This window comes from Piliocolobus tephrosceles, chromosome 17, assembly GCF_002776525.5.
Source record: "Piliocolobus tephrosceles isolate RC106 chromosome 17, ASM277652v3, whole genome shotgun sequence".
Taxonomy (NCBI): Eukaryota; Metazoa; Chordata; class Mammalia; order Primates; family Cercopithecidae; genus Piliocolobus; species Piliocolobus tephrosceles.
The window spans coordinates 62,721,258-62,742,986 of record NC_045450.1 but is presented as its reverse complement, the minus strand read 5'-3'; the positions used below and the strand labels follow the sequence as shown (position 1 = coordinate 62,742,986).

Sequence of the window (21,729 nt, the reverse complement as noted above, 5' to 3'; positions counted from 1 at the left end):
TCTTCCAGGTAGACTAAGCTTGCTTTTCTGGAGTGATGAGATGCATTGCTACTGTGATTTGTTTTAAAACAGACTGGGTTTATACAAGTGAGAAAGATAAGGAAAGAGAGAAAGATTTTAGTCTGTTTTGCAGAAGTCATTTTATCTGCATGCACATGGATCAGTATTTCTGATCCCCTATACTCCAGGAAGGGCAAAAACCCAAAGAAACATGTTAGCACAATTGGCTGACTCTGTCATATTGCTATGGACATTGATTATGTGTTTCAATTTTTTAATAAGTAAAAATGATAATTTTTACTTGTTAGAGATCATCAACTTATAAGTTACGATGAATCTTGCTTGGAGGACACACTGGAGAAAGGCCTATTAAGGGATGGTGAACTCGCATATGTACCTCTTGTTGCTGCGACAGACCTCATCACTCCACTTGCCCTGAACTGACTGAGAGAACAGGACACAATTTTCCCGCTTGCCACCGTTAGGCTGTGCACTGTCCCAGTTGAGGAAGGAGATAGCGGCTCCATTGACGTCAACAAACTTGCCTTCGGTCGCCATGTCATTGATGCCCAGCCAAAAGTCATTGACACCCGGCAGGCTCCTTTTACCATAGTCTCGGAGGGCGTTGATTTCATCGGAGTTCCTGGGGATAACCAGGATTCCTCCTTTGGAAATGCAGTCTTCGTTGGCCTCATGGAAATGCTTCAAGCCTTCTGAAGCAAGGTAGCATTTCTTGTTAACTTTAGTGCCTCGGAGACAGACTGCGAAGATGTGAAATTTAACATATTAAGATGCATTTTGAGTATATTGTGACTAGAGCTGGACCTGGCAAATAGCAATAAGTATTTGTGGAATGAAGTATGATAATGAGACAACAATTACAATTTTCTATATGCCAGACAACATGTTAAGTACTTTACATGAATTAAGTCACATAATTCTTGACAACCCCATGAAGTTGTATTTTATTTATCCCTATTTTTACATATCAGGATATTTAGACTTAGAGAAGTTGTTACTTGCGACACCTTAGCATTTTTTTAAAGTAATTTTTGCAGCATGTGAGATGACAGCTACCCAAATGCAGGTCTGCCCTATCCCAAGACATGGCCTTAAACCTCATGCTGTTCTGATGTATACACGCTTGCTACTCTATGTAGCTCCATTTATGTGCTGGATTTCTTTGGGAGCTTTGGAACTAGATGATATTTAATATTTATTTTTTAAAAAAATGCTTGGCGTGGTGGCTCATGCCTATAATCCCAGCACTTTGGGAGGCAAAGGTGGGCGGATCACGAGGTCAAGAGTTCAAGACCAGTCTGGCCAACATAGTGAAACCCAGTCCCTACTAAAAACACAAAAAATTGGCCGGGCGTGGTGGTTCAAGCCTGTAATCCCAGCACTTTGGGAGGCCCAGACGGGCAGATCACGACGTCAGGAGATCGAGACCATCCTGGCTAACACTGTGAAACCCCGTCTCTACTAAAAAATACAAAAAACTGGCCGGGTGAGGTGGCGGGCGCCTGTAGTCCCAGCTACTCGGGAGGCTGAGGCAGGAGAATGGCATAAAGCCGGGAGGCGGAGCTTGCAGTGAGCTGAGATCCTGCCACTGCACTCCAGCCTGGGCGACAGAGCGAGACTCCATCTAAAACAAAAACAAACAAACAAACAAAAACACAAAAAATTAGCTGGATGTGGTGGTGTGTGCCTATAATCTCAGCTACTCGGGAGGCTGAGGCAGGAGAATCATGTGAACCCGGGAGGCAGAGGTTGCAATGAACCAAGATTGTGCCATTGTACTCCAGCCCAGGCGACACTGTGAGAATCTGTCTCAAAAATAAATAAAATTCCAGGTTTGCATGTGGAGAGACAGTGGTTTTCTTAAGCAGATAACTGAGCCTTGGCAATATTGTTTAGATTATTCAGGATAAAGCAAACATTAAAGTTTGATTTAGGGCATTAGCATTGGAGAGTCAGGCCTCAGAGCCATAGTGCCTGGGTTTAGGTCTCATCTCTGACATTTAACTAGCTGTGTATATCTTGAACAAATTACTTACCTTCTATGTGCCTCAGTTTCCTCATCTGTAAAATTAGGATCATAATAGCTTAAGTTGCTGGAGGATTAATGGATTTGTGTTCATAAAGAATTTCTAGTACCTGACTGTGGGTAAAGAATGAAAAAAACTCACCTTCTGCCGTAACCATTTGACCGTCTTTTACCTTTGTAATTCTGTTCCCCTGGAAACCTGATAAAGGGAGTATGTCGCCCTTGTTACTAGGCAACATTACTTACGGTAAAAATGACCCAGATTGGTAACATGCATCTGGCCTGGGAGTTACAAATACTTGATGGAAAACCATCACTTCAGTCTTCCCTGAAGGCAGTAACTTGTAATGAGGCAGGTCTCTTGTGAGGACCTTCAACACCCTGCTTTTGAAATTGCTGCAAAGGACATTAGCTCCTGGGGGGATAAGCCTTGTAAACCAGGGCTGTTCCTGAACCTGCGCAGCGTGGCTCACTTCCTCACCCCTTGGAGAATAACTCCTGGGCAGTAGCGCACATGGCTGCATAGCTGTGGGGAGGAACACTGGCGCTGCCCTGTTGGCAAACTGCGGTTCTACCCCATGTCCTTCCAGCATCTTAGGCTGGGTGTGGCCTGAGTGAGTCCTGGTGGCCTGATAGGCACTTAGCTGTCATCCAATAAATGTTCATCATTTTAGTCATTTCATACTTGCTTCATTCTGTTTCACTACCCTTTGGAGAATAACTATGGACTGACTTTTCAAATGTATTACTGAACTACTTACTTAATTTCTGTACCACTCATACATAGGAGAATGGGGTTATAAATGAAGTTGATTTCCTAAAACAATCATCTCCTAGCATTGGGGCCCTCTTACTGGCCACATTGTTGATTTGTCAATGTTTCTCTTAAAAAGATGTCCCCCAGAAACTGACCCAGAAATGTTCCTGTCTTCTTTGGGACAAGGCATTGAGGAGGTCTGCACCTTACCTGTCTGCAGGGCTTGGATTTCCTTCAAGGCATTGACTTCTGTCCAGAGCTTTTCAATTTGAGTCTTCAGATCTCCATTCTTGTCTGGGGAAAATTTTAGGGTGGAATAGGGTAGGTGGATGAAAAGCATATGATTAAAATAAAATAAACCTTTGGAATGTAGGACCCAAGGTGATAGTGGTTTTGGTGAACCTGAGCCCAGTGTACACAAAAAAATAATGCATGAAAATAACTTGGGGCTGGCGCAGAGGCTCACACCTGTAATCCCAGCACTTTGGGAGGCCAAGGTGGGTGAGTCACTTGAGGCCGGGAGTTCGCGACCTGCTGGGGCCAATGTAGCGAAACCCTGTCTCTACTAAAAGTACAAAAATTAGCTAGGCATGATGTTGAGTGCCTGTAATTCCCACTGTTTGGGAAGCTGAGGCATGAGAATTGCTTGAACTTGGGAGGCGGAGGTTGCAGTGAGCTGAGATCATGCCACTGCACTCCAGCCTTGGTGAGGGAGTGAGACTCTGTCCCCCCTCTCTTCCCCCCCGCCCAGAAAAATGATGAAAGAAGGAAAGGAGGAAGGGAAAAAAAGAAAAAGAAAATAACTTGGACAAGAAGATTCCTAAGAGCTTCATGGTGATCATAATACTAGAAAGTCTTTCTGTGAGATTGAGGCTCCTTCTGTCTCTCCAGTCCCAGCCTGTGCCTTTAGGCTTGTTGACTTTCAGGGTCATCTGAGAATGAGCTTGATCTCATCTTTCCTGTGTGTTCCTTCTGCTAGGATCAATCTTGCTTCAATGCTTTCCTGTATTCTTAGCAAGCTTAAATATCTCCTCTTCTGAGAAGGCTTTTGGGGTTATCCTATAATTCAGTATCCCTTCTGCTAATCTCTTTGAAACTTACTTTTCTTCATTCTCTAGTCTTGGTTCACATTTTATTTTATTCCATAGTTTATAGAATATTCTCTATATTATCTATTCTCTATTTTACCTCAGTTCATCTGCCTTGTTATTCTTGATGCTTCTGATGCTTACCATAATGCTTGGCACATAATAGGTGTTCATAATATTGTCTAGTGAGTATATACTTCATGGTATATAAAATGGTTATTTTTCACTTGCTCTTCAAACATCATAGCTATAAAGGAAGAAAAATTAGATTCCCATTGAAGAATGAGGACAAGTCCAATGGGAGTGACTCAAAAGATACATGGCAGCAGTCATACTCAAGCTTATTTGGGTCCCCAAGTCCCCTGTCCCCACTGTTCCTACTCAACCCATGCCTCAGGTATGGTGGCCCCTAGCAGGGTTAAATGCTAAAGGTTCATGGAGAAACTAGGTATTAGCAACTTAAGTCTTGTATGTTCCTGGATGAGGCTAAAGGATCTTTGTGGCTGTCCTTGACCAATCTTGGCTATAAGTAAGTGGCAGAAAACAAGCACCCTTGGTTAAACTGAAATTTCAGGCCTAATAAGAATTCTCTTAGAAGACTGGCAGCTTGTGAGGTCTTCAAAAGCAGGAATTATAAATCATAAAAAAATTATTAAAAGCCTCCACATACTATTTGTCAGAGATCAATTCTTTCAGTAGTGTTTTGAGAGAGACACTACCGCTGTCTCCATTCTACAGAAGAAATAGAGTCCCTGAAAGCTGAATTCACTTGCTAAAGGTCACCCAGCTAGTAAAGCATAGAATTGGGATTTGAATTTGCCCAGGTCCAGGCCTGTTCTTTTCATCCCTCTTACCTGCTTCTGCACAGTGATTGCCTCTACCTTCTTGGTCCCGAGCACATGGCCCCAGACAGAGAAGATACTTAAAGCTTGGTATGAACCGTCCCCAACGGCTGCTTTGTGGGGATGCCATAGAGGCAGTCTATGTTCTGTACTGGATTTTTCAGAGCAGTCTAAAATTCACATGTGCTAATTCACTGTCCCCTTAAACATGTGCTTCGTAAGCCAGACATTTCATTTGGGTTAGGAAACTGTCTTCTGGAATATCCAGGGGTGGCCCCTGCCTCTGTTTTACTTAATGCTACACATCAGTTCTCAAAGCATCCCATAGCTCAGTTCAGAAATACTATAACCCAAGGATTTTTATCTACGTAACAATTTAATCCAGAAAAAATGTAAGGGTGCATTCAGAATGCAAATTCATCAGCTGGTGGGGGCTGAGCTTGCAAAGATTACTGAATACTTGCTTCTAAGCTATAAGCTGTCACCTCTACAAATGTCATCCCCCATCCCTCTCAGCTTCCTGCTCCATTCTCCTAAAATAAGTGGTCTCCACTGGGAGACTGTAAACATTGTAATTAACATGAAGGCACATGAATTGATATTAGGCTCCTGGGAGATGGTTATGAAATTGATTATCCAGAGACTGGGCTGTAACTTCCATCCTTCGTAGCTGATGTAGATGTCTTTTGTGTACAACAAACAAAGGGAATATGTGGAACTACTGACCTGTAAAAGTCACATTTTATTCATGAATGCAACACATAAACAGACCTATGAAGCAAGTAGCAGAGAGATCTTGTGCTTGAAGCTAAATTCTTCAATTGCTATTTTGAGTCCCCCAGAAGGCTCCCTTTCATTTTATTGTTGCTCTCCAGAAGTAGACACAGCGTAGAAACACAAAAGTCATTCCCAGAAGACATGGCCAGTAAAACCATTACAGGACGTTGGGTTGTCAAAGCGTATGGGAATGGGCACACCCATACACAGAAGACGGGAGGGATGGATTGGTGTTATCATTTGGAGAGACAATTTGAAAGTATAATTAACCTGCAATTATACAGCTGGAAGTTTCTCAGAACATCCTAACATGGGGAGCAACATGTGTGCAAAGCAGTTACTTGAGGCTATTGAATCAAAAAGAGATATATTAGGAGAGATCAGATTAAGTGATGACGCATCCAAACAATGAAATATTATGCAGCTGTTAAAACGAATAAAGTATTGCTTACCCTGGTAACTATCTAAGGTTTAATAGATGAAATAAATTTATTTGCCTGCCAAACATTTTGAATAGGCAATTCTTATATTGTTAAAAATATGTATTTTAATTGCACCTTTTAAAAACTTGGTGAATAGGCCGAGTGTGGTGGCTCACGCCTGCAATCCCATCACCTGACGTAAGGAGTTTGAGGCCAGCCTGGCCAACATGGTGAAACCCCATCTATACTAAATATGTACAAAAATCAGCTGGGCATGGTGGTGAGCACCTGTAGTCCCAGCTACTTGGGAGGCTGAGGCACTAGAATTGTTTGACCTGGGAAGTAGAGGTTGTAGTGAGCTGAGATCACACCACTGCACTCCAGACTAGGTGACAAAGTGAAGACTCTTCTCAAAACAAACAACCCTACAAAACACAAAACTTCTGGGAATAGTATTACCCAATAGTTAATAGTGGATAATTTTGTGGTGAGGACTGGGAGAGAGAAGATGGCTTTCACTTTTGATCTCATAAACACTGATATTATTCTATTTCAAGGTACTTCAACTATTTTAAAGGTATATGGATGGATGGGGATATAACTGCTTGACCGGTTTAGGTTTATTGCTTCACCTACTGTAGAATCTACTTTCTTGGACCTGATGGCAAAAAGTAGCAAAAACTATATTGGGGGAATGATATTTAAGAGGTGTGTACCTTGTGAGTTGCACATGTGGTTATAAGGGAGGGAGTTGAGGAAGGCAGTGGGGAAAAAAAGGTGGGGAGAGAGGAGAAGAGAGTGATAGGAGGAAGGGGAGGGAAGGCCCCTGGATAACCTAGATGTGACTTAAGCTGCGATTACTTCAGAAATGCCCACACAGCACGCATATGCACACGCAGTCACGTTCATACCCTCTTCACACATTCCTGCTGTGTGATGACCACTCTCACGAGGAGCACCACTCCATCCAGTGGTGAGGAAACGCTGGCCACAGAAATGTGCCACATCACCCAGTATCTTCTCTCTCCCTGCTCCTTTTGATATCATCTTCAGCAATGTTTCACCTGAGGAATACTTTAATCTTTCACTGAAAGAAGTATAGTATTTCGTAAGGAAAAAAGATTCCACTTAATAAGTCTTGCACTAGCCGGGCGCGGTGGTTCACGCCTGTAATCCCAGCACTTGGGGAGGCCGAGGCGGGCAGATCATGAGGTCAGGAGATCGAGACCATCCTGGCTAACACGGTGAAATCCCGTCTCTACTAAAAATACAAAAAAATTAGCCAGGCGTGGTGGCGGGCACCTGTAGTCCCAGCTACTCGGGAGGCTGAGGCAGGAGAATGGTGTGAACCTGGAAGGCGGAGCTTGCAGCAAGCTGAGATTATGCCACTGCACTCCAGCCTGGGCAACAGGGCGAGACTGTCTCAAAAAAAAAAAAAAACTTGCGCCAGACCTAACTTTTGTAAATGAATGCCCCTGAGAAATGGTACTTTATAATCATAAAAGCACAAGACCCCTGTTTACGTATCAGCCATCTGTCATGTCAAATAGACTTTAACCTTGTGGGAATTTGTTTGTATATGTGTTGTTCCTAATGAAGTGAAAATAAGGAAATAAAGTCATAATCTGAAATATCCTGAAATGAAAATGATGCAGAGGATGTGATAAAACATGACCCTGTGGCTTGCTTTTTTCTTTTCCTTTGGTTTCAGCATATTGCAAATACCTTGCTGTCGTCTTTGCTCTTTTCAATTTCTTTAACCTGTTAACCCAATTCAAGCCACTCAAAATTTGTGGTTGCCCGGAGATTCAATTTTGCATCACAATGCCTTCAAATACTGGATGACTTTGCTTACTGACTTTTTTAAGTTGGAAAGATTCTATGTCTTTGTCATGAAAAAGTTTAAATATATAGTATAGGTTGTCCTTATACTGCCAAGGATATGGAAATATAGCTAATGATAACTAATGACAAAACAGGAAGTCACAATTACCAAAAGCTCTATCCTCTGCTACATATTGAATAAGATTAGAGTTATCTTAAAATATAACTGAATCAAGTTACTCTATCTACTAGTGAAACTGTGTGGTCTGTTAACACATTCCTCTTGCCCCATATTAATAACATCAGATGTTCACATAGCCAGATGAGCTTCCTCCGAAGCACATTCTATTTAAGCCCACGTAACAAAAAATACACAATACAGAATTCTTTTACTATCAAATTTTTCCTTTTTTTTTTTTTTAAACAGCCTAGTTTCTTTAAAATCAAAGAATCCCAGATAATCAAAACATCACTGAATCCCCTGAGATGCCATATAGGGATGATGGCATGGTGCCATCACCAAAGACAGTCTCCCGGAGGAGTTTGGAAATTAACATCGTCCACACCTCCCCATACTGTGCAAGCCTAGAATTTTGCTTGACTGAGAAGCCCCATTACCTTTCACGCGGCGTTTGCTGTGCTTCCTGGCTTTTAATCTGGATGTAAGGCTGGTGGTTTGGTCTAGGAGTAAGGTGATCACCAGGATGCAAATTACAAGTCCATTCTTTGCCATGGCTCTGGGGCAAGCCTGCTGAGCCACGTTGCCAGCCCCCCTAAAGCAGCTATGGAGAGATAGACTGCACAGCTACATCTTGCTCTGGGATGTCTGGGGCTGGCTTATAAGAGTGAGTTTCGGAGGTTGGCTGGAATCCTGCTGACGAAATGTTTGAATGCCTCTGCTGGCCACAGCATAAGGTGGCCCCTTGTTCTTGTGCCTCATGTTAGGCTTTCTATTTATTTAATTTCTGCTGCATTTCCTAGTGATGTGCCTTTTTGGAGTGTGTCAAAATTAACTACAGGTTTTGCCTGCTTGCTTTCTTTTTTTAAATTTAAAGTCTGAGAAGCTTGGTGTCTTTGTGAAAAATTCTTTTATTTGGAACTCTGAAATTCACTAAGTGTTCTGGAAAATTGATTAAATTTAGTTTTCAGGGCAAAAAAAAAAAAAAAAGAAAGGAAAATTACTTCGTGTGTGTGTGTGTGGGTGTGTGTGATGCTACAGTACCATTCAAGCCAGTGTGTCTACTCACACTCGTGTGTCTACACAGCTTAAGTGGAGCTTGGAAGTAGTTTTCTGAGTGGGATTCATGGAGATTGTGGAAAGAGATACTTGATGATAAAATATAGGGCTTTCTTCCGTTAGGATTTTGTGGACTCATCAAGAATTACTTTCCTGGGGCCAGGTGTGGTGGCTCATACCTATAGTCCAGTGGGAGGCCGAGGTGGGTGGATCCCTTGAGGTCAGGAGTTCGAGACCAGCCTGGGCAACATGGCAAAACACTGTCTCCACAAAAAATAAAAAAAATTTGTCAGGCACGGTGCACACACTTGCAGTCCTGGCTATCTGGGAGGCTGAGGTGTGAGAATCACCTGAGCCCAGGAGTTCGAGATCACTGCACTCCAGCCTGGGCAGCAGAGTGAGAATCTGTTTAAAATAAATAAATAAATAAAAATTTCTTGGGTAAAATGTACCTTAGAGCAAAAAGAAAATTTTAAAAAGTGAATTATTTTCATTAGAATAAGAATTAAAGTATTATACCAATAGCTGTTTTTTCAGATCCTCACCAATCATTTTTCCTTGAACACATTAAACAACACTTTCAAGTGCGTGGTATAATAACAGAGAAATGTAGTGAGACACTCACCAGGTGTGGTGGCTCACTCCTGTAGTCCCAGCACTTTGGGAGGCTGAGGTGGGTGGATCACTTGAGGTCAAGAGTTCAAGACCAGCCTGGTCAACATGGTGAAACCCCATCTCTACTTAAAAAAATGCAAAAAAATCAGTTGGGCATGGTGGCAGGAGACTGTAGTCCCAGCTACTCCGGAGGCTGAGGCAGGAGAATCACTTGAACTCAGAAGGCAGAAGTTGCAATGAGCCAGGAGTGTGTCACAGCACTTCAGCCTGCGTGACAGAGCCAGACTCCTTCTCAAATAAAAAATAGAATAAATGTAATGAGAGACTCAATTATTCCTACCTTTAACCATAGGCTTTAAGGGAACTTTTGGGGACCTGATAGGCTTTTGCATCAAAAGCAATGGACTTTGCATTACAGGAATAGCCAAGAGGGGAGGGACTCGGACCCAGGGAAAGGCCTCCCTATATTCTACATGGTTATCTGGCTGACCAGGTGCAGATGGAGGGCAGTGGTTGCATATCTGGAAGGTCCGAAGGAGCAAGCTCATCTTGTCTTTTGTTTTTTCTTTGAGACAATACAGAAAGAGCCAAGGAATGAGTGCTTCCTTCTGAACCGTAATGAGAAAAACCAATCTGTTTCATCTTCATTTCCTCCAAGTTAAAGCCATTTTGTAACCTACCAATATAGTAACACCACAGTAAGACCGCTGATGTAGGAAAGTCCACATGATTCAACAAAGTAACTATACAAATAAAAATAAAGGTTTGACCTCCTGTATTGACCCTTTATCTAACATGGGCAGTTTATGCGTGGGCATTTGAGAACACTGTGAAGGCTGAGCTCAGTTCACACTCTACCACTTATCAGCTGTGTGATCTCAGGCAAGTGAATAAAATTCTATAAGGCTTCTCTCATCTTAACAGTGGGGGGCTAGGAATGCTTATTTTACAGGGCTGTTGGAAAGATTAAATGAGATAATGGCTATGAAGCACTTAGCGCAATGCCCAGTATTTAATAAGATCCTTACCATTAATTATAATGGTACACACAATTTATGGAATGCCATCATTTTACTCTTCACAGCAACCCTGTGGGATAAGTAACAATATTATCTCCATTTTAAAGGCGATTGAGCCTCAAAAGTGAAGTGGTTTTTGTCTAACATCACTAAGTTCTCAAGGGACTGAGTAGAAATTACAATCTAGTTTTGATTAACTCCAGAAGACCTGGGCTGTGAAAATGTACTTTGGCTGAACAGGGGAAAAGATCAATGATTTACAACTGATCAAAAATTTTCTTTGCCGTCTTCCTAAATCCTTCTCAAAAAATTTCAAGTTATGGGCCAGGTGTGGTGGCTTGTGCCTATAATCTTAGCGCTTAGGGAGGCCAGGGCAGAAGGATTGCTTGAGCCCAGGACTTTGAGACCAGCCTGGACAACATGATGAGATCCTATCTCCATAAAAACAAACAAAAAAATTAGCTCGGTGTGGTAGCACGTGCTTGTGGTCCCAGCTTGCTTAGGAGGCTGAAGGGGGAGGATGACTTGGGCCCAGGAGGTTGAGGCTACTGTGGTGGCCCATGTTTGCACCACTACACTCCAGCTTGGGTAACAGAGAAAGACCTTGTCTCAAAAGAACAAAATATCTCGAATTAGTGTTGTATATTTGCCACAACTGCTGAATGAATACTGACGTTAGTATTAGCTGAAGTCCATAGACTACCTTAGGATTCATTGTGGTAGTATTCGTCCTGTGGGTTTGGAAAAATGTACAGTGTCATACAGAATAGTTTCATTGAAACTATTCGCTATTAAGTATTCACTGGGCTATTCAGCCCATGCTTTTTGTTCTAATTAAATACTTGAGAATTTACCTTTTCCTCACTTCCAGTCCCTGGTGCTCCTCAGAACTCTCCTCTGGCTGCTCTAATCCTCTAGACACTCTCCCTACATGACCTTAATTCTTCTCATGGCTTCAGAGTCCTGTCTCTGGCTCCCACATCAGCCTCCCCAGCTTGGAGCTCCTCCTTTCAGTCTCATATTTCCATTTGCCCATGTGACACTTAGGGTTCAATGTCTCAGACATTTCAAATGCATGATAGTCAAACATTGAATTCTGGCTGCTTCTCCCACTAATGACCTATGAACTTAAGTCTCATTCCTCTAGACTCTTCCTTATCATAGTTAATGTCTCCATCACCCACTCAGTGGGCCAATTCAGAAACATGGGAGGCATTTATGAGGTCCCTGTCCATGCCCTCAACACCCTTCTCCATGACCTTAGCAGCAGCAAGTAGCCCTACACACATGTTGATTCATGACCTTTGTTCTTCACTCCTGCCATCATCCCGTTCCAAGCCAAGAGCTCTTGTCCTAATCCATCCCAACTCGGCCCCTTCTTCCCAATTCAAACGGATGCAGCGTGCATCACTAATGAGATTGTCACTCTCCTACTTGAAACCCTCCAAAATTTCCCATTGCCTTTAAAATGAAACCCACACTGCTTATCATGATTGCTGAGGCCCTTTTGCCTGGTTCTTCCTGGTGACTTGCTCCAGTTGTGAAGACCTTTTGCCATTTCTAAATCCTATCTAAGTCTCTTCCCATACCCCCACTGTGCTTTCTCTCATGGGTTTTCTGTCAGTCCACTCCATACCTTCCCAAACTCGATCTCTTGGAGTTGTATATGGCCAACTCCATCTTATCCTGTCTGAACTCACATGCTACCTCCACAGAGATGCCTTCTCAATGTGCATAATCTAGAAAGGTCCTGCTCTGTGGTTTTCCATCAAAAGGACCCTGTTTCCTTGAGAGCTTTCATCACAACTCAGTTCTCATTTAAAGACTTACCTACTTAATTGATTTATTTCCTGGATGTTGGTCGGTAAACTCTTGCAGAGCAGGGGCTATGTCAGGTTAGCTCTACCATGCATGTGATATGATACATGGCACACAGTATTTGCTCAATAATTATTTACGAATGTGTGGCTGAACAGCTTTGCTTTTGCTTCCTTTCCTTCCCACCACCTCTCTGAGGCAACAAGGCATTTGGCCAACTAAGGAAAACAGCAACGCAACCCATGGAAGAGTAAAGAGATTGAGAGCCATCTGTTGTACCAGCCCTTGGAGTCATGCTAAGAAATCATCACACTCAGCGCTGCGGAAGCTCAGCTTGTCTCGTGGATTCTTGGCCCTGAGGCTAGAGAGGGATGGAAGCTATCCTTTAACTTGTCTTCCTCCTATAGGAATTCCAACTCCAGCTTAACCTTCTTCAGGGGAAAAAGAGAAAATGAAATAAACTAAATGGCTGACAGGATTGTCTAAGAGAAGAGCAAGTGGGATAAGGGCCTATGGATAGCGATGGACCTCAGAACATCTGAAGTGAAGCTTTTGTCCCTGTCGCAAATGCTGACGGACATCAGACTTGGCCTTCCCATTTAGGTGAGCCTCTTCCCCTCATATCTTATCAGGAAAAGTACCTGGGATGGCAGTGACCTGAAAAAGAAAATCACATCCAAAGAAAAAAAAAAAATCACATCAAAGATAACAGGATGGGGCGACCCCTGCCCCACTTTGTCCTTGGGGAAGGCAGGTCTCACTGTTTTACTGGAGGCTGAACAATTCTTTTATTGTAGAGCAGGATGATGTCACCAGCTTGTCTCCCGGGCTGGACCTGGGCTTCTGAAAGAACTATTTAAGAAGAAACACCACATTTATAGCCAGGGATAGACACTATAAAAATATTGCTTTTAGACAAAAAGCGTTTTGATGAGGATTTTAAAACTGTCACCAGGGTTTTATTTTCTTGAATAAATGACTGTTTGCAACACATTCCCTGACCACCCTGTGCCATTGGTGTGTTTATTCCACTGGTTGCTATTTTAAAATTGCTCTAAGCTGTTTTCCAGAGTCTTGAATTCTAATAAACACATCTATCCGGCCTCATGGTTATTTCTCCATGAATACTCAAGGCCAAACATGTTTAAAGACTGTGTTCAAAGGTTCCAGGGTAGCATTTAAAGGAAGTGATAGGACTGAACTTGGATATAGCACAAGCAAGGCTGAAATGCTTATAGGAAACATCGGTTTCAGTATAAGTGCAAAGCTACCTTTGGCTTTCTACTTTGGTTTCTACTGTGGCTATTACTTGTATCTTTGGCTGCCAAAAGTGTTAAAGAATTTACAGACAGGGATGGTGACAGGTTTTGGGGAAGAGAATTAAGAGATTGCTAAATTGGACCACTGTTGCATATAGGCCAAGAACAAGAACTCTGGTAGTTTGGGATTAAAGTCTCAGATCTGTCGTTTATTGGTTATGCGACAGGGGTTGGGCTTCCTCATGTCTCTGAACCTTGATACTCTTACCGATTTTTGCAGACAGCTGAGGAAGCCAGAGCATGTGTCTACAACACAGCCGCATCTCGTCACAGTAGGTGATCAGTCAAAGGGTGTCTGGGTTTCCTTCACTACCATCATACAGCTACACGACGCATCATGTACATGGTCGCTAATGGAGATATCTCTAATATCCCATTAGAGATATTTAATAAGTGGAGCTACTACTAATCATTATCATAGTTAAAATATCTTAGTTCTTACCAACTTCACCATGAAGTCCATTCCTCTCCAGACATCCAGCCTGTCCTCATCTGGTTGTCCCCTCTACCCTGTCCTCCAGCTCTCACTGCACTGAACAGTGCATTTTTAAAGGAAGGCAAGCATTTGGTTGGTCTGTTTTTCCTAGGTATACTGACATATAAAATTTATTGTGAATTTTGCCTGATCCTGCTGCCAGATACTCCAAGAATACAAAAAAGGCCAGTATTTCTCTCCCTTCCACCCAAGAGCAAGGGCAGCCCACAGTGGAAAAACCTTCCTAATTGCTCTCTGTGGCCCTCCCAAGTTTAGACTTGGTAGAAACAGTTTTTGGCCTTCAGGTGATAACAACAGGGTCCTTGTTCTTCCCCAGAATTCAGAGGCTTGCTGACTCTAACTGTGCTTGAAGCAAGATGACTGCAGGTTGTAGAGTGAACTGTTGGGAAAGTTTGCCTTTCTGGGGATGAACTGATTTTCCAACCCTGATGCTTGTGGAAATCGAGCGATGGAACTAAGGTCATCTGGTGCTCTCCCTGAGCTGCTTAATAAACAGTAAAGCTATTCCTTTCTATTTAAATGACATAAAAAGGGATTGATTTTTAGTCACTTTTCCAGGAAGTGCTTCCCGAACCTGAAAAACCTGCATGGATAAATTGAGGAAATTGTTCTTAATGGGTAAACTAAAGAAATTGTGTCCATGATCCCTGTTTCTAACAAAGAATAGGAAAAGGAACCAGGTAGTTAGATGAATGGTTGGTACAAGGCATTACGTACATTTCTTTTGGTTCTGAGGTTAATAAAGACAAAGAAGAGAAAAAGGCCAGGCACGGAGGGGTTCATGCCTGTAATCCCAGCACTTTGGGAGGCCTTCGTGAGGCCAGGAGTTCAAGACCAGTCATGGCCAACATGGCAAAACCCCATCTCTATTAAAAATATAAAAATTAGCCAGGTGTGGTGGGTGGTGTACACCTGTAATCCCAGCTCCTCAGGAGGCTGAGACAGGAGAATTGCTTGCACCCTGGAGGTGGAGGTTGCAGTGAACCGAGGTTGTGCCACTATACTCCAGTCTGGGAGACACAGCAAGACTGTTTCCAAAAAAAAAAAAAAAAGAAAGAAAGAAACAGATGGGAAGAAGGATGGGAGGGTGGAAAAAATTTGGTATTGCACAAGTTGATCTTAAGGATTTCATGAGAGATGCAGCTGAATTTGTTTAATTGATGATTGGAAATGTTGAGTATGTGAATGAGGTTGCATAGAAAGAGTTGCATTAGGGAATAGATTATTTAATAGAGAATTAATATACTAATAGAGGAAACCTTGATCATGGATATGAAGCCAGGACATATGTGGAGAAATAAAGTAGGCTCAGAGACAAATCTCTGAGGATTCAGGTATTTGAGAGGTGAATAAAGGCAGCCAGAAAAGATTTAGTGGTCAGGAAAACTAGAGAAAAACTGCATTCCCCTCCATTGATTCAAGAAACAGTTTTTTTGAACATAAGATGAAAGTTTTTCGGGTGGATGGAGGAGACGGAACTGGCAAATATATCAAAGAAATAAAATAGAAAAAAAAAAAACCTTGGTTTTGGGACTTAGAAAATGACTTCAAATAACTTCCCTAGTGCATGAGATGTGAAAGCCAGATTGCACTGAGGAAAATAGCAAGGAGATGTTAAAGAGCTGACTTTAAAATGATAAAGCTATGATAGAGGAAAATATCTTTATGATGTAGAGGTAGAGAAGACCTTGTGAAATAAGCTGTGAAGAGGAAAACCCATAAAAGAAAAACTGAGAAATTTCACCATATCAAAATTAAAATGCTTCACATGACAGAAGTGTTTATAAGGTTGAAATAAGCAAAAAAAAAAAAAAAAAAAAAAAAAAAAAAACCAAAAGAAAAAAAATTAGCAATGTAACATAAAAGGAATTATTCAGACTACATGCCGAACTCTTACAAACTTACTGGGGCAGGATTTTAAAAAAATGGGCAAGAATATGAATAGGCAATACACAAAAGATAGTATCAAAATGGGTAAAAAAAAAAAAAAAAAAAAAAAAAAAAAACTCTGGTAAGATCTTACTAACAAGCAGGAAATGTGTGTTAAAAAGGTAGCTCCATAATTTTGTATCAGTCTTATGGTGGTGACGATTGTGGTGAGTTTGATTATATTAAGTTCTGAGGACATACTACAACCATTTTCATCCATGTTGAGGCAAATGTAAATTGGTGTGGCTACTTTGAAGTCTAACAATAAAACCAAAAAATGTATATGCTTAGTCTCTACTATGTCTACCTAGGTGTCTCTGGTAGAGAAACATTTGCACATGCACACATATACAAAAAGGCATGTATAAGGTGGTTATTGCAACATGGATTAAAATAAGCTGGAAACAACTTACATATCCATCAGTAGGGAATGGCTCTGCTGTGTTATTTTCCTACTGTGGCATTTGCATACTGTGGAAAACTCTGAGGCCCTCACAAAGAAATGGGAAGATCTGGCCGGGCGCGGTGGCTCAAGCCTGTAATCCCAGCACTTTGGGAGGCCGAGATGGGCGGATCACGAGGTCAGGAGATCGAGACCATCCTGGCGAACACGGTGAAACCCCGTCTCTACTAAAAAAAAAACAAAAACAAAAAACTAGCTGGGCGAGGTGGCGGGCACCTGTAGTCCCAGCTACTCGGGAGGCTGAGGCAGGAGAATGGCATGAACCTGGGAGGCGGAGCTTGCAGTGAGCTGAGATCCGGCCACTGCACTCCAGCCTGGGCGACAGAGCGAGACTCCATCTCAAAAAAAAAAAAAAAAAAAAGGGAAGATCTAGATGTTCCAACATGAGCTAAGTGGAGTGGTGAGCACCTATAATCCTAGTAACGTAGGAGGCTGAGGCAGGAGGGTCACTTGAAGGCAGTAATTCAAGACCAGCCTGGGCAACATAGCAAGACCCGCTGAGCAATGTGGTGAGTATCTGTAGTCCTAACTACAGACCCAGGAGGCTGAGGTGGGAGGATCACTTGAGTCTAAGAGCTGGAGGTTACAGTGAGCTGTAATAGTGCCACTGTACTTCAGCCTGAATGACAGAATGAGGGCCCATCTCTCAAAATATAAAAAAAAAAATAGATATTCCAGCATGCACAGACCGTAAGATACACTATAGAGTAAAAATAGCATCAGAGAACAAAATAGTGTCTAGTATCATCCATGTAAGGCACACACAATTACTTGGTTCTTTTTGTGGATGCCTGTCTGTCCAGGGAGGTCTGCTTGTGTTTTGGGAGCAGGTGGGAAGGATGCGTGCTGGGTGGAATTAGCGCTTTTGCAATCTCCAGCCCCAGTTCCCACCACTAACCCATTCCCTATATAATCCCAGCTCCAGACACTCACAATCTTGTATGTACCTCACTCTCCAAGCCAGAGATGTGTTGGCCACAGGGCCACACACATACCATGCCCACAGGCAGGCAGGCAGAAGGTGGCACTCACCACAGGCTGTGCTGGAATGGCTATCTGGGTTAGTGGTTAAGTTGCAGACCCTGGAACTAGATGACCTTGGTTTGAATCCTGGCATTCCCACCTCTTAACTGTGTGCTGTTGCCATGCCTCCTATCTCATAGGAAGAGAGGATAATAACTAAAGTGAGGATAATAACTAAGTACCTCCCAGATAGAGATTAAATTCATGAATACACACAGAATTTCTTGGAACAATGCCTGCCCCATGTAAAGTGCTAACAATTTTCATTAAATAGTTGGTAGTATTGAATGGTTTTCATCCTGATTTGAATTTTTTGTCAAGGGTGGGTATAGCCATCTATTTAGTGAGTTCTCCTAGAGGCTCTGCTAGAAACCTTGCCTCGTGATTCTCTCCTAATGTTAGTGGGGTGGTAGGAAGCTGGCTGAAGGCTGACAGGAACCCTACTCTCTGTAATACATAAGCTTTCAGTTGGTGAGCAATAGCCACAGTTTTACAACTGTCAGTCTGCTGGCAATGCAGGTAATCGCACATCATTTTAATGGATGTATATTTCACGTACCTTACTTTACTTAACCTTCTCCATTGTTTAATTCCTAATTTTTCTTCTGTTGTAAATGATGAGATGAACTTCGTTGTGTCAATATTTTTTTCTTATACTCTAGATAATTTCCTTACGACACATGATAGTTGAAGTGGATTGAAAGGCAGCATAGTCTAATAATTAACTCAGACTGGAGCTGGATCATCTGGGAGCAAATCTAGGCTCCCCACTGGCTCTGGTATCAGGTTTTCCCATCTACCAAATAGGAGCAATAGTAGGATTTAAAGTATAGGGCTATTGGAGGCTTAAATATAATGCTTATAAAGTACCTACTTAGAACAATATCCAGCCCATATTAAGCGTGAGTAAGTAATAATTACTGGGCAAACAGAAGTGAATATTAAGATTCTCAATACATATTGCCAATTTTGTTTGATGGGAAAGAGGAGGTCTTAGCTTGTCTCCTTTCCCAAGAGGAAGGAACACTGATTGGATTAGGTCAATTTTTAGGATCGTGATTGGCCACATGGATCAGCAGGGGGAGTCACTGGCTCTTAAAAAGGCTCTGCTGGGAACAGCCAGCTCTTTTTCTTTGGGCATTCCTTCTGATCTCTGTTCCTCTGTGATATGCAGCGGAATGGATGGTGCTAAGGTCCGGAAATATAGGTTTAGACTTAGAAAGATGCAGAGGCTCCTAAATTTGGGGAGACACTCTACTCCAGCCCAGCACACACTGCAGAGTTCTCTGCAGTGGAGTTTAGGGCACAAGCTCTGTACCAGCAAAGCTGGTCTGAGTGTCCATTCACCGTTGTCCCTGTGCATGGAGGAGTAGAGTTAGATGGGCCAAGATAGCATTTAGGAGCTTTTGTGTTCCCTGATGCAACCTTGTTATTATTGTTATTTTTTGAGATGGAGTCTCACTCTGTTGCCCAGGCTGGAGTGCAGTGGCATGATCTTGGCTCACTGCAACCTCCACCTCCAAGGTTCAGGCAATTCTCCTGCTTCAGCCTCCCGAGTAGCTGGAATTTCCCACCACATCCAGCTAATTTTTTTTTTTTTTTAATTTTTAGTAAGAGACGGGATTTTGCCTTGTTGGCCAGGCTGGTCTCGAACTCCTGACCTCAAGTGATCTGTCCATCTCGGCCTCCCAAAAATGCTGGAATTATAGGCATGAGCCACAGTGCCCAGCCTGTGCTCCCTGATATAATCTAATAATGCCCCAAATGTCACCATCATACATAACTGTGTTTTAAAAAGGGATATGCCAATTTTCCTACCAGGAAAAAAAAAATGTAAGAGGTAAATTTCAATTTTGTATTTCATCTCACATGTGTTGAGAAGTCCTTGCAGGCTAGGGAGGAAGATGGCAGGCTTAATGGATAGTTACTGGTATCTGGAAAACACTGCTGTTTCTCAGAGGCGGGAGCCTGTAGGGGTTCAGAATATGAGACAACTTTTCTTTCCTTTCAGGAAACCACCAGCACATCCATTTTGAATGTCTGGTAAACAGCAAAGGAGTCAATGTTTTATTAGTGTCTCGTTTTCATCTCAGGAGTCTTTTTCAGCTTTCACTTTTTCCTGATCAGCAGAGGGACTGTCCAATTTGCACTGGATGCTGTTTTTCGCTAAAGGGTTTCTTCAAGTGGAAAGCAGACAGGAAGCACTCGCAGAGCCGGGCCAGTTAGGTGTGGAGACAGCAAGTCCAGGAGACGGGCTGGTGTCTCTGAAAGACCCGCATTCACCATGCCTGGCTTCTGTCTATAATTTATTTCTGCCCAAAGAGACTAGGCCACCCTCCAAAACATATACCAGATAGCTCGGATTGTTGTTGAAAAACCTAGTACTTGACTTGAGTGTCCCTTATTGAAAATAAAGAAGTAAACACATCCTCTGGCCTGGTTTTATTCATGGTAGTTTAGCAGGAACCAGAAAAAGAATTTTTTTTTTTTTTTTTTTTTTTGAGACGAAGTCTCGCTCTTGTTGCAGGGGCTAGAGTGCAGTGGTACGATCTCGACTCACTGCAACCTCTGCCTCCGGGGTTCAAGTGATTCTCTGTCTCAGCCTCCCAGGTAGCTGGGATTACAGGCGCCCACCACCATGCCTGGCGAATTTCTTTGTATTTTTAGTAGAGATGGGGTTTCACCATCTTGGCCAGGCTGGTTTTGAACTCCTGACCTCGTCATCCACCCACCTCGGTCTCCCAAAGTGCTGGAATTACAAGCGTGAGCCACTCCGCCCAGCTTAGAAGAATTATTTCTAACCAAAAATAAAAAGGGTATTACTCAAAGGGGATTAATATATTGGACTTTGAAGCCATCATTAAAATTCTGCTGTAAAAGAACATTGATCAATGCAGAATAAATAGAGTATTTCCAAAAGGGAAAAGCAGTTTATAAAAAAGAAGGCAGGGACTGGGCATGGTGGCTCATGCCTGTAATCACAGCTCTTTGGGAGGCCAAGGTGGGTGGGTGGATCACCTGAGGGCAGGAGTTCTTCCAGACCAGCCTGACCGATATGGTGAGACCCTTGTCTACTAAAAACACAAAATAATTAGGTGGATGTGGTGGTGTGTACTTGTTAGTCCCAGCTACTCTGGAGATTGAGACAGGATAATTGCTTGAACCCGGGAGGCGGAGTTTGCAGTGAGCCGAGATCGTGCCACTGTACTCCAGCCTGGGCGCGACACAGCAAGACTCCGTCTCAAGAAAAAAATGCAGGCAGTAGAGAGCCATGGGTAGAGGGATGTGTGCATATGAGTATCTGTATGTTAGGGATAGGTCAAAATAATAGGGGTTCCTTTGAGAGGATGAGATTGTAGGCTTTTTTTCTTTGTTTTTTCTTTTTCTTTGTTTTTTCTTTTGAGATGGAGTCTCGCTCTGTCGCCCAGGCTGGAGTGCAGTGGCACGATCTGGGCTCACTGCAAACTCCGCCTCCCGGGTTCACGCCATTCTCCTGCCTCAGCCTCCCGAGTAGCTGGGACTACTTCCTCCCCTGGAGGAAGCCAGCAGCTGTGTCATGAGGACATTCAGCCAGAACCACCCAGCTAAACCACTCCCAAATTCCGGACCCATAGAAGACACTAAATGTTGATCATTATTTTGAGTTGCCGAAGTTTGGAGAATATATATATATATATATTTTTTTGGGACATGGTCTCATTCTGTTTTCCAGGCTGAAGCGTAGTGGTGCGATCACAGCTCATTGCAACCTTGAGCTGCTAGGCTCACACGATCCTCCTCCTGCGGCCTCCAAAGTAGCTAGGACTATGAGTGTGCACCACCATGCCTGGCTTATTTTTTTAAAAGTTTATTTTTGTTAGAAATGTGGTTTCCCTATGTTGCCCAGGCTGCTCTCGATCTCCTCGCCTCATGCAATCCTTCCCCCTCAGCCTCCCAAAGCAATGGGATTACAGGTATGAGACTGTAATCCCATTGCACTTGGCCTACGGGTAATTGTTACACAGCATTAGATCCCCAAAATTGTGAACAAATGATTATATTTTTGCTCCTGAG

The 21,729-nt window shown here is 42.7% G+C and overlaps 1 protein-coding gene across 1 annotated transcript; it reads right to left on the bottom strand.

Annotated features, from left to right (window-relative positions):
• Positions 1-266: 266 nt before the first annotated feature.
• CLEC3A (C-type lectin domain family 3 member A) lies at positions 267-8,573 on the bottom strand. Its single transcript, XM_023226904.1, has 3 exons — positions 8,376-8,573; positions 3,015-3,098; positions 267-761 (listed from the first exon to the last, which is right to left on the bottom strand). The coding sequence occupies exons 1-3, from the start codon at positions 8,488-8,490 to the stop codon at positions 370-372; spliced, it is 591 nt and encodes a 196-aa protein (XP_023082672.1). The 5' UTR covers positions 8,491-8,573; the 3' UTR covers positions 267-369.
• Between the last annotated feature and the right edge of the window lie 13,156 nt (positions 8,574-21,729).